The sequence below is a fragment of the Rhinatrema bivittatum genome, chromosome 2, assembly GCF_901001135.1.
Source record: "Rhinatrema bivittatum chromosome 2, aRhiBiv1.1, whole genome shotgun sequence".
Classification (NCBI taxonomy): Eukaryota; Metazoa; Chordata; class Amphibia; order Gymnophiona; family Rhinatrematidae; genus Rhinatrema; species Rhinatrema bivittatum.
In genome coordinates this window covers 334,514,243-334,530,042 of record NC_042616.1, presented here as the reverse complement: position 1 = coordinate 334,530,042, position 15,800 = coordinate 334,514,243, and the positions used below count along the sequence as shown (strand labels likewise).

General features: G+C 45.6%; 1 protein-coding gene across 1 annotated transcript in view; it reads left to right on the top strand.

Moving 5' to 3' along the window:
• The window catches only part of ITGA9 (integrin subunit alpha 9), an 855,720-nt gene that overhangs the window by 789,107 nt on the left and 50,813 nt on the right, over nt 1-15,800 (top strand). Inside the window, exon 27 of the mRNA XM_029589807.1 lies at nt 7,684-7,803. Within this exon, the coding sequence (XP_029445667.1) occupies nt 7,684-7,803 (120 nt within the window). The remainder of the gene's footprint in view (nt 1-7,683; nt 7,804-15,800) is intronic.

The window sequence follows — 15,800 nt, the reverse complement described above, 5'->3', positions numbered from 1 at the left end:
GCGTAGTGATATGTTCGACTATGGGGAGATGTAATCTCCATTCTTCTTGGAGTGGACAGATGAGAGAGACTGGGTTATCAGCGAAGGATGCTCTTATTTCTCCTGTCGATTCGAATTGTAAGTTGGCTCTTAATTTACAAAGAAGGTCTCTTCCTATGAGGGGAACTGGGCATCCCGGGACGTAGAGAAACTGATGGGATACTAATTGTCCTCCCACTCGAACCTGTGGTTTCTGGAGAAAGGGAGCGATAAGTGGCTTTCCAGAGGCCCCTACAATAGAAATGTTTTTCGACGTGGGCGTGGTAATAGCGGTGGTCATGACTGATCTTTGTGCCCCGGTATCTAACAATCCCTTAAATGTCTCAGTCCCTACTTTGATTTCTACTAAGGGATCGAATGGAAGAATTCCCTTCTCTAGTCATGCTTCACTACTGTCTTCGCCAGAGGTTTCTCCTACAGCCATCTGCCATTCAGCTTCCTTTGGTTTGAACGGAGTATATCCTTCCTGCTTCATTTGCAGGGACTCTGGGCACTCAGACTTCCAGTGTCCTTCTTGTCTACAGAATACACATTGATTGGCTCCCAACGGCATCCTTCCACCCCTAAACGATCCTCCTCTACTTGCTCGTCCTCTGGGCGGTCCCCTCGAGGGTGACCTGCCCCTTCCTCTCGGCCCAGGATATCCCTGATAGTGCCTGGCCGAGTTTCCGAAATTCGTTTCTTCCAGCGCTGCGGCTAATAGACTAACACTTTCTCTTAACTTTCTACTTTCTTTCTTTTCCTTCTTGTCTCCGTCCGGCTCTCGGTTTACATAAACTCTGTCAGCCATGGCTTTTAACTGGCTAATAGTCATTCCCTCAAATCCTTCTGATTTCTGTAACTTCCGGCGGATATCGGGACAGGATTGTCCGACAAAGCTCATCACTATGACGGACTGACTCTTGGGGTCCTCTGGGTCGAACGGACTGTATTGCCGATATGCATCCATCAATCTATCCAAAAAGATTCCGGGAGTCTCGTCTCTCCCTTGCACCACATCGTGGATCTTCCCCATATTCATGACTTTCTGCTTTCCTTTCTTTAAAGCTCCGAGAAAGGCGACTTGATATGCAGCAATGCGGGCTCGCCCTGCGGCCGTCTGGAAATCCCAGTTGGGATCGGCGACAGGGGCATGCTCTCTCACTACTTCATCTGGATTACCGTCTGACCCGGCTCCCAGCCGAGCTGCTTCTTCCATGTTTAATTGTATTTGCCGGCGTTCTTCAGTGGCAAAAAGGATGGAGGCGAGATGCCGAATGTCAGCCCAGTTAGGGTTATGGGCTGCAAAAATTCCTCGTAAAAAATCTAGCATCTGATCTGGATTATCAGCGTAAGAGGGGCCAAGCTGTTTCCAGTTAAAAAGATCACTGGAAGTGAAAGGTATGTAAGTAAACAACTTTATAGTTTGCGTAGTATTATACTCGTTTTCTTCAGTAGGAACCACGGGAACTACGGTGGTTGTTTCTCTAATTGGTAGTTGCAAACTTGCGGCTTGGGTTTTACTGCGAGTGCCACCTGACACGGACGACTCGCCGCCGTCTTCAACTTTTGCCGCCGCCGCTTCCGCTTCAAGCCGTACTTCGGGAACCGGCATTATTTCATGATCAACTTGGGCATCGGCGGGAGCTGGGGGATCTGGTGGCGCATTATACGATTGAGGGTAGCTAGGGGCATAGGGTGGCGGCAGAAGATCTTCTGCGTCAGGCAGTACTGCAGGCGGCAGGGGTTTAACTTTTTTTTCTTGAGTCCGTGAATTCCCGTGCACTACAAACATGGCCGCCGCAGATGACGCATGGTCTCTTATTCCCAAGATGGCCGCCCTTCCCTTTCTTTTCCGGTTTGGGGACTTCCGGTCTCCCATTTTGTTCACTTGCGCCACCATTACGAGGGCGGCTCCCTCCACTAACTTCTTTGCCCACTTCGGAGGATTCTCAATAACTGCAATCCAAGCAGTTATGTATGGCTTATCCTCAGGGCAACCCGGATTCTCTTCTTTCTCAACTATTTTCAGGACCCTTGTGGCCGTTTGGAAATTGAAAGTTCCTTCCGGAGGCCAATTTACACACAAACCGGGCCACCTATGGGTGCATCGCTGAATCATTCCGGGCTTCGTACATTTACGTTTATCGAACACTTCACTATAGTGTTCCATCATAACTTTTAGTGGAGTTGAATAGCCCCCTCCCATTAGGATAGAATTCACAGACAAAGGAGGGAAGGGAAGACGGATAGGTAAGGGGTCCGTATCCGTCAGACACAAAGGGTCACAATCGCCCCGACTAGGACGCGGTCAGCCCGGCCTAGAACTGCGAGGCCATTCACTCTCTTTCACACAACAAGAAACCTATTCCCACTATCGTATGCGTTACTTCTTTTTCCTCTTTTTATGCGCGTGGCTTTTGGAATGCAATTCCTACCAAACCACCGCTTGGGGTGTGATCAAAGCCCCCTCGGTCCGCCTGGGATGGACCGGTTATTTGCTACTCTTTTAGCTATTCTTCACTTTTCCATAATACTCGCCTGCAGGGTTCTTCCGATCGTCACGAAAGCCTTCTTCCCAGATCACCAGCCCAGAGGTCTCAGAAGAATTTCTGTGGAACGGTCCCCTCAGAAACCTGATCGCTGAACTCAGCGGTGGCCACTCACCAGGTACGTCTGGGGGATCGCTCCGCCACCAAACTACCGGATCCACTGGGGGGCTAAAATAGCGTCCCCGGTACCTCCTGGCTGGCTCGCCAAATGTAACCGTCTCTTTTTAGTCAGTAAGGAGGTCCAGACAACTGATCCGTAAAGATAGACTTTTATTGCCAGCAAGATGCAGCTAAGACAAAGGCTCAGTACAACTGCATGCCACGCCCCCTTCGGAGCAAACTTTTATGCACTTTACAACTCTTATCTTTCACACATGCGTTCTGGTTTTTGCTGAACAAACATTTCACAAATTGCTGAACAAGCATTAGCTAGCATGGTCCTCTAGTAGGTGTAGCTTATGATCAGACTATTGTTTCGTCATTTAATTGACGGGTTAGACATTTTACATCGGCATTCGTATTAATACAATACAAAGTATTATTCCAAAATGGAGTTACGTTACGTTACGCTAAAAGTTAGTGCGCCACTGCGTCACTACGCATTACGTATCATTTGCGTTGCAAATATTAGTACGTTCAAGATGGCTGTGCGTTTCACTGCTGGCATGATTAGTCGGAGGATGTTCAGTTGTTCGTTCGTACTTCAGGGGGGTCACGAAATTGAACCCCTTCACTGTCACCATCCCCAGAGCGTGGCATTCTAGGCTAGGGGTGAGCAAAATTTAGCCACGGCCCTACCCCCTTCCATCCATTCAATTTGTTGGGGCCCCCACCTACCAAAGTTGGGTTACACACACACACACTTTGACATATATATATGCCAAAGTCTCTCATCAACCAATCAGCTGTTGAACCATTTGCCAAATAGCAGGCAATCTCACTGCCAGCCAGAAGCTCAAAATTCCAGTTTTGATTCCCTTCAGGTTGCTGAAAGGAGCAATCAGATTTTTTATTTAGAGATTTATTTTTTATTTTATTTAGAGATTTTTATATACCGCGGCACGTTCAGAACATCACCTCGGTTTACATTAAACAGTAATGCAGCAACAGGCTTTACAATAAAATATTAAACAAAGGGATATAATAAAATATTAAACAGAGGGATACATGCAACAGGCTTTACAGTCAAATTTGGAAATAGAAGCATTTTTGAGATCAATATATCATTCACGTACAAGTAGCATGGATTACAGAAGCGTCAGATACTCACAAACATAAAGAGAAACAGATACCACACCACATCCAGACAGGCACCTCACAGTAACAGCAGCGCATACGCCTTCCACTGCCAGATACCTTGTGAACTAACACAAAACCCTGCAAAAAAAACACTCAAAATCTATACATCAAACCTATCATAACGTAACAATAGTAACACCAAAGACTCAAACAACAAGAACTCTACCTGTGAAAAAGCAGCACTGTAAAATTACACTGGGACCCAGAATACCAAAACACTACCTACTGGGGAAACAAAACAAACCCGCTTGCTATAGATCCCTACACAGACACTGCACACTAGCAGAATTTCTCACCTTGGTAACACGCCCAGAGCAGAGACAGAGCCTCGCCAAATTCAGATTAAAGGATCACAAATTAGAACCTGAAATGGAAATCCTAAGAAGCCAGACTCTGTGCCTAACAATGGAAAAACAGAACCAACATTCCTCATAAAACAAATAAAATCAAGAAACATAAAGCATCAAGTATAACTAATAAAAGAATATTTTAAAACTACTGACAAATAGAATAACTTCTATTAAAGTCATATACATTTTTTTTTAATTTCCCAAGTACCAATAAAATATTTCAAAATAGCACACATATCAAATAACACCAAATAATTAAAACTAATAAGGATTTTTAAATAAGCCCCTGCTTGGCCATACCTGGGAACTCTTGATTTCCAGTCACCCTGAGATTGTTGATGCATATATCACAAATTCAATTATGCAAGCGATTGCTAAGAAGGGATGTGCCAGGAGTTTCCCTGTTCTGATCCCAAATCGGAAAAGCTGCTGTTCCCCTTTTTTAATGGTGTATTTTGCCTGCAATGGAGCAGTGTATTTAGGCGACCCAGTATACTGTAATATTTCCCTCTTTCAGCGGTAGATAGATTGTGTGTCTTAGCCTGTCATAGTTGAGTCTCCAGATCTAGGATGTTGTTATGTAAAGCTTTAAGTGAGCTAACATAAGAGATTATTTCTCCTCGCAACACTGCCTTTCCTGTTTCCCGATATTATTGGGGGTTAGAAGTGTGTTGTTGGTTGTATAGTGCAAAGTCAGTCCATCTAGCTTGCAAGTATTTTTGGAACTTAACATCGTCCTTGAGATGGATGGGGAATCTCCAAATACGTGTGGTGTCTGTATCAGTCTTTGGATTTATCAGAATAGAGACTGGGGCATGATCGGAAATAACTTGTGATTCTATAGTAGCTCTAGCAATTTCTGGGAAGGCCTCATGGGAGACTCATATATAATTTATACATGAAAGGGACTGGTGGGATCTTGAGAGGTGAGTGTAGTCCCTCTCTTCAGGGTGGAGGGATCTCCATATATCCAGAAATCCTAACTGATAACAGAGAAAACTTATGCCCTTCTCTGTTCTGCCACCCCTACAGGATACTGGAGGGCTTTTATCCATGGTGGAGTTGTGCACACAATTAAAATCCCCAAGTAAGAAAAGGGTGCTGTACAAATGGGTAAGAATAAGATTCTGTATTTTAACAAAAAAGGCATGTGATTAGTCATTTGGGGCATAAATATTGCAAATGGTCACTGGGCGCCCATTCCAGTCACCAGTAAGTATAAGAAATCAGCCATCAGGGTCCATCATACTCTTAACTGTTTGAAAATTATTCGATTTGTTTATTAACATGGCAATGCCCACTTTCTTGCCCTGTGCAGCTGAGTAAAAGCAGGAACCAACCCACTCTCTGTAATTTCTCACTCTATTGAGAGATGTGTTTCCTACAGGCCCACAATATCTGTCCGAAGGCGCTTAAGATGAGAGAAAATTTTCTTTCGTTTTATTGGGGATCCCAAACCATTCACGTTCCAAGAGATTAATTTACTCATAACCTCTGAGTAGTATATACCGTGCAAGAGAACCGTGAGGCAATAGCTATTGTGAATGGAGAGGCCCCCAGCACAGCCTCAGCCATTTCCTGGTTACAATAAAGTATTACCCACAGACTACAATGAACTGTAAATGTTGGAGGGGTATGAAGGTCATAGTACTGCAACAAATTATTACAAACCAAGTTAAACCACAACATTAGATGCATACACCTGTTCAGTAATGAGATGTTGGTAGACCCCCACTCACCTGTCTATTTTGAAAATTATTCCGCCAAATTTACCGCCAGGCACTTGGATCTGCAATTTGATGCATGTAATTTTCTCAGAAAAATTTTCCCCGAGTACGTTTAAACTATTGGAAGAATGCGCGGAAGTGCAGCCCTCCCCCCCCAGGAACGTCTTCGCTTGGTCCAGATATGCACACACAGGACACCTGTGTTTTAAGTTTCCCCACATATTGGTCAGGCAGTTCCTTAAAAATTCAATTTCTATGGCTAAAACATTTTTTATCCTGCAGAAATTCTTTTGAAAATTGCCTTCTTAAAGGCTAGGGATGTCCTGCAAAGACTTCTGTTCAAATCCTTGGGTCCATTCTAGGCTTTCAATGTTTCTTTCCATATTTTCAGCAGATAGTACTATACACTATACTTCCCTATGTAATGTTGTTTCAGCAAATTTCACTGGATTTGCATGGTGCCTGTCTTATAATCTAAAATCAGATTTAGATTTAAGCTATGTATTTTTCACGAGTTATTCAACCCCATTTGAAAGACCAGGTTATTTTTGTTTTTCAGGGGTTATGGGCCAGTACTGAGTACGGCACCTTTTCCTCCACCTGCTTGAATTGCCCCTGTGGTCTCCCCATAAAAACTTGCAGCTACTGCCAGCCAGTGCTGCCTCCACTCCCTCTCCCTCTGTCCTCTCTGAGGAGATGGCACTTGGGAAAGAGAGTTGGCTGCCTGGGCAGGAGGGGTGGGGGAGACGAGGTCTGATCCTGGGCCTCTGAGGAAAGAGAGAGGGGATTCAGTCTGCCTGCTAGGAGGAGAGAGGTGAGAGACAGAGAGGACTCTTGGGGGGGGGGGGGGGGAGAGGGAGAGAGGAAAATATGGGGAAGTGTTAGGACTGCCAAGCTCCATCATTGTTCTTTTGTGTGTGTTTTTGTTATGTTAGGGTGTCCAGACAAACAAAGGTAGAAAATAAAAGCCTTTTCCTTTTGGTTTAATGATTCGAAGAAGTCAGCTTTGGGAATATGAAGGTGCAGCATCTCTGATAGCTTTGTATTTTGCATGATGCAAATGGAAATGCATTTCTGTTTCTATTTCACTTGTATTGCTTGCAGAGTCTGGCTTCTTGAGGTTTCCAGTTCAGTTTTTTGAAAGCATATTTCTAATTTGTGATCACTTATTCCTTATTTGGTGAGGGACTATCCAGGTGATCAAGGTCCAGTAGTGTGTAGTTTCTGTATAGTCATCTGTAGCAGTCCACATTCTTCTGTTTTCCCAATAGGAGGTGTATTGGTATTCTAGAGTCACATGCAGTATTTGCAATGCTGTCATTTCATAGGCTCTGCGGCCAGTTGCAGGAGGGCAGGACCCTAGGTGGTTGCTCCTTCCCATCCCACCCCCCAAAAGGGCCCTGCATGTGAATACCCATACTTTTATTTCCAGCAAAAAAGCACTGTGAAAGACGTAATAATAAATATGATGTAGTAGCTAAACGGCATTTGAATATGGGAATAGAGTTAGCAATATGCAAATGCAGCTGTTTTTGTATTCTTCATAGCAAAATAGCATATACTGTAAAGGAGTTTAGGAAACAGGTACAAGTTTATAATTTATATAAAAATATTTGGATAGGAGTGGAGATAAAGGGACAGGAGGAAATGTTTGCCAATGTGAAAGTGAACCGCTCTGCACTGAACACCTTTTAGGAACTGAAGGCCTTGTAAAAGATCTTTCTACTTGCCTTGTAGGTGGTCTTCGAGGCTTTACACAATCAGGAACCTCGCGGTTATGTTGTTGGATGGATCATTGCCATCAGTTTGCTGGTGGGAATTCTCATTTTTCTGTTGCTGGCTGTGCTGTTGTGGAAGGTAAGTTACCAGAGAACTGGCTGTAGGGCGCCAAAGCTTGTGTGCGCCAAAACTTTGTGTGTGCCAAAACTTGCCCTGACTTTGCAGTAGAAACAGATCCTCTGTGAGCGCCCGCTTTGTTTCAAGATGAGTGCATTTACAGTAAATGTAGCACCCAGTGACTTCGTTGGTTTAATAGCCATCAGGGCCAGCTGTAGGATAACTGGTGCCCTGTGCAAAAACTGAAATTGGTGCCCTCCCCCTCCCCTTGGTGCCAGCTCTGGCACATCCCTCCTTCCTTTATCAGTGCCAGTGGCTCTGGCACAGCATGTCTGTTCCTCCTCCACCACCACCACACACATACTCATTTCCTCACCCTCTGTCTATCACCAGTATCCCCTCTGCCCTGCTCTCTTTCCCCCTGCCTACAATGTCCAACATTCCTCACCTTCTCCCTTATTGCATCATCTTCTCTCTCACCTTTCCTGCCCAGTAGCACCCCCCTCTGTTTCTCTTCTACCCTCCTCCTCCTCCTGCCTGTAGGCTAACCTGCCACCATAGACAGAAGCCTTTATCCTTTTGCAGAGCACTCCTGAGTCTTCTGCTTGCAAACACCACATGGGTGGGTGTGGGAGGGAAGGGACAGTGGGGCCTCCTTGAGCATGGTGTACACCCCAAAAGCTGACCCTGATTTCCATCTGCAATTGAAAGGCCTTCGAATATCACCAGATGCTTTTTTCAGATTTACAAATTGTGTAGTTGGAGGAAAATATAAGATGAATAAACTATGAAAGTTATAGAGATGAATTAGGATTTAAGCAAATTATTACTGCAATAGGATGTGTGCAAAACTTGCATCTAGCATTTTTTTTTTCATGTGATCTAATTTTCCATTGGATGTCACTGGACGAGCTGTGGCACAGCAAAGCAACTACAGGATGCAGCCTGGCATAATATGCAAAATATAAAATCATTGCCAAGAAAGTTCTGTTTACCCTTCTCTGTACAATTAAAAAGTAAAGTAGGATAGCACCATCCATAGCATGGAAAAGAAGCCGCTAGGAGGAAGCAAAAGAACATTTCAACTAGAAAGCTTATCGCAATCGCTGTTCAAGATTCACTTTCTAGGTGTTACTTCATTTCAAAGTGTTTTTTTTTCATGTTCTAAGCAGTGTTTATATAATAATGTTTTACACCAAAGAAACGTTCAGTAATGAATTACTACTCCGCTGTTTTTAATTCATTCAGACTTCTCAAGAATCAGTTTAGAAACATTAAAGATGGCCCTATATGTTACTGTTTGGCTTTTCTTATCCTTCAGTGGCCAGTGCGGGTGCCTTAAATGCAGATTCCTTCCGTTTTGTGATGGAGATTACCTCATGCTGTCCTACTCTTGATATTTTAGAGCAGGGGAGGCCACCCTTCACACACCATGAGCCTTGAAAACGTGAGGCTCTTTGGTACTGTGTATTCTGATTTCAAGGGGGGCAGATTCCAATCAGGGCCCCTCATCCCTATCAGTTTCTCTCTCTCTCAATCCCCCCTCCTTATCCCCACCAGTCTCTCTCTCCTATCTTGTTCCCACCAGTCTCCTCTCTCTGTCATTCTGTTCCCTCTCTCTCAGTTCCTGTTCCCACCAGTCTCTCACTCTTTATCTTCCCTATTCTGTCCCCACCCGCCTTGCTCAATCCCCCCCCACCCTGTTCCCGCCAGTTTGTTAATTTATTTATTGAAATTTGTTTTAATATTCCGCTTATAATCAACCCTTCGGTGCTATGTGAATTACAATAAAAATATATACATTAAAATACAGAAAAACCACAAACAAGAAAACAATCTTCCCACCGTTCTCAGTCAATCTTTCCACCCTGTCCCTTCCAGTCTCTCTCTGTCCCCCACGCTGTTCCCACCAGTCTCTAAGTTCTCCCACTCTGTCCCTACAAGTCTCTCTCAATACCTCCACCCTATCCTCAGATTCTCTCTCTCTCTCTCTGCAGCCCCACAGAGCACCTCTAACCCCTACAATAACAATGGCAGGGGCTAGGTGGCCCCGACATAATACACGCCCCACCCTTCAACACCAGCATACCAGTCACCTTTCTTTTTCCCCCTGCTCCATCCCATTCTCTTCTCCTTGCCGTCACCCTCTCTTTCCTCATCTCTCTATCCTATGCCAAGCACCCTATGTCTCTTTTTCTCTCTTACCCCTGCTCCCACTCCTTCTCGCTCCCTCCCCTTCAGTTCTCTCTTTGGTTCTTTTTCCCACATTTTCGATCATCACTCCCTTATGGGTCTCACACACACCCCTCCCATCACCCTCTTCTGTATGTGGTTCTCTCAATCCCCCCCCCCCTCTTTCCAATCACATATCTGGCTCTCTCTCGGTCCTCCACTTCCATCATACCTCTGGCTCTCTTTCTCTTTGTCCAACCCATTACCACTTTTGGGTCTGATGTTTTGGCTCCCTTCATTATCTATGGCTTTCTGTCATTGTCCCTACTACTTCTAGCTCTGTCACTCTGTTTCCTATTTCACCGCCTCTGTATGGCTCTCCCATGACCTCCCAACTCTCCCCACACAATTTCACAGGGAGCCCTCCTTCCCACATGGCTCTCATACAACCCCCCCCTCCCCCCCTCCCCCCCCCCCAATCCCTGCTCCCTCTCTAATTTGCATTGCTGACTTCAGGGAGACAGAGAAGGAAATGACATTCACCCCCACGTCACCTCCCCCATAGCATTCAGGAACTCCTTGTGCTGTCCCACAGCAATCAACCCTCTCCTTACCTCTTTCCAGCATTCATCCCCCTCCTCAACTCTCCCAACATTCACCCTATTTCATGTCACTTCCCCCAGAAGAATTCACCCCATTTGCACCACTTTTCCTCCAAGCACTCACACCCCTCAGTCCCCCCATCACACACCACTTCTCAAATCCTCCCTCCCTCCAAGCATTCACCCCTTTTCTGTCGCCACAAATTAGTCTGGCCTGACTGGAGCTCTGGGTGATACCCTCCTTCTCTCTGCTGTTAGCTGAATCCCAAGTCCTGAGAGCACAGTGATCTGCTGGGCCTGGGATTTTGTTCACTCCAACCGCTCCCCTGCAAACAGCAGAACAGAGAAATGGTCTCTGCTCCAGGCAGCAAGTGAAGTAGTGGGTGTACAGGAGTGGGAGGGTTGGAGCAGAGAGCTGACTGGCCCTTCTTTGCTGGCCTGTCAGTTCCATCCTCGCCTCCTACCCACTCCTGTCCTGCAGTGCTGCTGATTGCAGACAGGATGGAAGGAGGAGATCAGGGATGACAAGAAAGAAGCCTCTGCTCCAGTTCCTCCAGTTCTCATTAGGGATGAGAAGAAAGACGCCTCTGCTACAGTCATCAGCACTAGCAGGCCGATTCAATAAAACCCACGGGAGAGCTGGCGCTCTGTGTTGCGCGCCCGCTCTCCCTATGCGCACCCAAGCACCTCTCCTGGGCGTGCGATTCTCTATTTAAATCAGGGCCCGAGCTAATAAGGAGGCGCTAGGGACACTAGCGCGTCCCTAGTGCCTCCTTATTAGTGGAAGCGGCGACTGTCAGTGGGTCCGACAACTGACACTTAATTTTACCAGTGTCTGTTTTCGAACCCACTGACAGCCACGGATTCGGAAAACGGACGCCGGCAAAATTGAGCTTTTTTTCTGCTTTTCTGTACACTTTCCTGGTGCTGTCCATGATTAATGCCTGCCTTTGGGCAGGCATTAATTTCTGAAAGTAAAATGTGTGGCTTGGCTGCACATTTTACTTTCAGTATCCCAGGCGACTAATAGGCTCATCAACATGCATTTGCAGTATAAGGAGTAAAAGACTCATGTCGAAAACGTGTGGCCAAACGAGTGCTAAATGGTGCGCTCGGCTGAGTGCACTGTTCTGAGTCGGCCTGCAGGAGAGCAGGAGGGAAAGGGCTGGGGCGTGGAGCTGAAAGGCTCCTCTCCGTGTTGTTTTGCTGTGTGCTTCCTGTTCCAGTTCCAGCCCTCCCCTCTGCAGTCCTGCTTAGTTGCCATGAATACATGAGGAAAAGAGCCACATTTTGCACATGAAAGAGCTGCATGCGGCTCTTGAGTGGGGAGTTGGCCACCCCTATTTTAGACATAAACAGTATTTGGCTTTGTCTTAGTCTAAAGTCTGATCAGAAATGTAGTCAAGTGGCTGGAAACTACAATAACAATTCTGTACTACATTTTAAGTGAACTTTTCAGCTTTTAACTATTTTGGCCCATGTCTTTTCTGTCTCTTGAAATTCCATGGCCAGGAGCCCAAGTAAATGTTGCTTTTGGTACTGCAAATAATTTTCTTTAGTAATCCAAGAATTTTACTTTTCATTGAACACATAATAATTTGTGTAGCATTATCCACAATGAAACAATAATGTTTAGCAACAATTATACTATAGGGAAACATTTTTTATATTTTATATTCACACTGTAATCAAAAAAATGATTCAGGACCGGATTCTTCAAGGTCTTTTTCTATAAATCCCGACTAGGAAAAAAAGCTTTAATGAATTAGGCCCTATTCAGAATCTGTTATCAAAAATCAAGGCTATATAAAAAAGAACTTTTAATCATACAGTGTATTACTTTGTCTGTTAAATCTTCAATACATAACATAAGAAAAAAAGGTTTTACTACAATATCAGAAATATTTTATAAATCTTAATAGAATGCCACTCAAATATATGTCATTAAACAGTACCAAAAAGAACATTAACAATAGCAATAAAAAGACACCGATGGGAAATCTAAAACATAAAAACACATAGGATAATATACAAACAAGAACTGCCCGAAAAAAAATCTCAAAAAAGAAAAAGGGAAAAAAAATCTGATAAAGAAAAAAAGAAGTAGAGAGGAGAACCCCCAATGGTGAAAAACAATCACGACCAATAAAAAGTCTCAATGGACTATAAGATTATGAAAAGGTCCAATAGATGCTTCAAAGTATAGTGCAAGCGAGTCAAACAATGGTACTTACTAGTGAACCAATCAATTGCTCTTCATAGAGACACAACATGCTTCACCAAATGAGACTTCTTCAGGGGTATTCATGTCGTTGTCCCTCAGATCATAAAGGAAATCTGAAGAACAAATCAGCATGTCCCACCAGCATCCTTACTAATGAAGAGGGAAACAGCCCGCTTAGGCAAAAAGTCTGTAGGTACTTTTTACTCGCAGAATTGAGCCAGGATATTCAAAGCAAATTCACACACATAAATGTTTTTGAAAATTACCTCCCTAAAAGTATATGTCTATGCTGAAGATATACAGATTCTTCTCCCCCTAGACCTAGACAGTACATGGGATAAAATAATGGCATTTTGCAATCAGTATTTTTCTGTTGTTGTTACATTCAGGTTTTTCGTGTGCCCTTGGGCCTCGGCCCGACCCCAGACGAATCTAGGACCGAACTGAGGGTTGGTGGTGTGTCCCAGCCTGGCGGAGATAAGGTGTTATCCTCTGCCGGGCCTGCATGCTCCCGGAGCCAACAAGAAGATGTTGGTATATGAACAGTCCTCCAACCGTTCCCAGCCCTTTCGGACCTGCCGCATAGGATCGGCATGGAGCAGCAGGCCGGACACGAGACGAGGGCGGACAAGGGCTGAAGCTTGGCAGATGGAAGCTCCGGTCATAGAAGACATCTGGGACTAGTGAAGATGAAGTCTCCAGGCAAGAAAAATGTCCGAGGCAAGGATAATTCTTACGGACCTTGGGAAATCCAGACAAGATGAAAAGGACTTGGAATACTTGGACGAAGACAGGTGAGCATTGTTCCTCAGGGCGCCCTACACAGCCCACTACTCAGGGCGGACCAAATAGGCTGGTCACGGACCACCCTGTCCTCTACGTGCCCTACTCAGCCTAAGGAGGCTGGTCACGGACCACGCGGGAGCGGGGCAGGCTCAGGAACGGAATCCAGCTGGCAGGGGCTCCAGTGACCGGAAACAGGAACCAGACAGAACAGATTTACCCTCGGAGAGGCCACCTGGAGGACTCAGAGAACTGGAACATTGCAGGAACAGACATCATGAAGATCAGGTATGTAAAGGACCTCTAGCCATCGAGGACTTCAGGAACATCCGGAGAGCAGAGATGGAGGATGTTAGGAACATCAAGACATCAGAGACCTGAACGAGGACCTCAGGAGACGAAGACATGGCACAAGAACTGACGAGACATGAAGCTCCTACGAAGAACAAGAAGGACCTGATGGAGCGCGGGAAGATAGGGACTTCCAGGAGTGAAGTAACTGATGCAAGGCAAAGGTGGAATGCAGGAGCAGCCTTTTTATAGGGCTGGAACAGGAAACAGTCTCTAGGTGGGCCCTTTAAATCTTGAAGAAGGGGCGGCCGCACGCCTAAGGACGGAAGCAGGAAGCTGTGCAGGACCATGGACAGCAGCTTTGTACCGATGTCGGCGTGGAGAAGCAGGGCTGGGCCGAGGAGCAGGCCCCGACGTCAGCGGTGGCTCCCGCTGCTGCAGGAGGATCTGAGGGCGGCTCCGGCCGCCAGGCAAGCCAGAGGACTGCGGCCTCTGGCCGCAAAGATGACCACAATGTCGGTGGCGGCTCCAGCCGTGAAGAACCACAGCGGCAGGCCTGCTGCGCCAGGGAGGAAGTCCGCGGCTCCCGCCACTGAGAAGAGAAACGTGGTGGGTGGCCTCCAGGCCGCAAGAGGCCAACTGAGTCCGCGGCTCCAGCCGCGCAGAAGGCCCAACGTCGGCAGCTCCGTGCCGCGATGGCAAAGGCAGCAGCAAGGTGAGGGACCTGCTCGTGGGAGAAGCCCACGGCAGGATTCATAACAGTTGTTATGAAGTGAATGAGTGATGATGGCTACAGTTAAACACAGATACTCTGGATGAGTGGTGAGCCACTATAAAAAAAAAAAAGAAAAAACTGCTGTTGCCTTATCTTTGATAATCTTTCACGTCAGCCAATGGCCAAGATATAAAATCTCAGCATTAGTTCAGATTCAGTGGTGACTATAGAGAATTAAATAGTTGCAATCACAAAGAACTCTTTCTCACACCTTTGCCTAGTAAAACAATTGCATCCATTCCTTCAGCCAGCAGATTTTAAAACAGTAATGCAGATGATAGGATTAATCCATTTAGACTACTGCAATTCAGTTTATGCATGCTTTCCCCTGAAGAATATTGATCGATTTCTGCAGAATGCTGCTATTACTGGTCGATTTTAAAAGCCCTATGCACACCAAAACCAGGAGATACATGCATGACTCATACCTGAGCGTGCTGCGCAGACTTTAAAAGGCCCACAGCCACGTACGTATCTCCTGGTGCACACATAATAAAGTTTTCTGAAAAAGAGGTGGGTATGGGCGGGACATGGGTAGGCCGCGACTGCACAATAAACTCTGCATAAGTAGTTAAGGGCACAAGCACACGCCGGGATCCCCTACCGCATGACTGTACTTATGCTATGGACAGCATGTGTCATTTAACAAAACAAACAAGGCTAATCAGCGGGGTTTTCAGGCTTGGGGCTAATAGGGTTAAAAGGGAGGCAAGTTAGCCAGGGGGTTTAGGGAGTCCTTTCTCTTACTGGGGTGAAGTGGGAGCGAACTGGGAAAAAGGCCTATTGTGTCGCCGCACGTACCTACTAAAATTCCCCCCCACTTACACGCTCCAGACAGCATTCGCACGCACATGAGTGCATCAATATAAAATCATATGCTTGGACAGCTGATGTTATAACACGCGTGCATATTCGTGCATATGTTATAAAATCATCGCGTCCATTTGCGCATGCCGGCAAATGCACGCACGTTGGCTCCTGCGTGCGGGTCTTAAAATTTACCTCTTAGAGTGGTTAAGGGAAGAGGAGATGAGAGAGGAAGAACCCATGAATCAGTTGATAACTAGGATCAAGTCTCTTACTCAGGAAGAATTCTGTGGGAGGATGCTGAATACATTTCATTTTTCATTTTTTCATTTATTAAAATTGATTAATCGCCTAACAAAGTTTT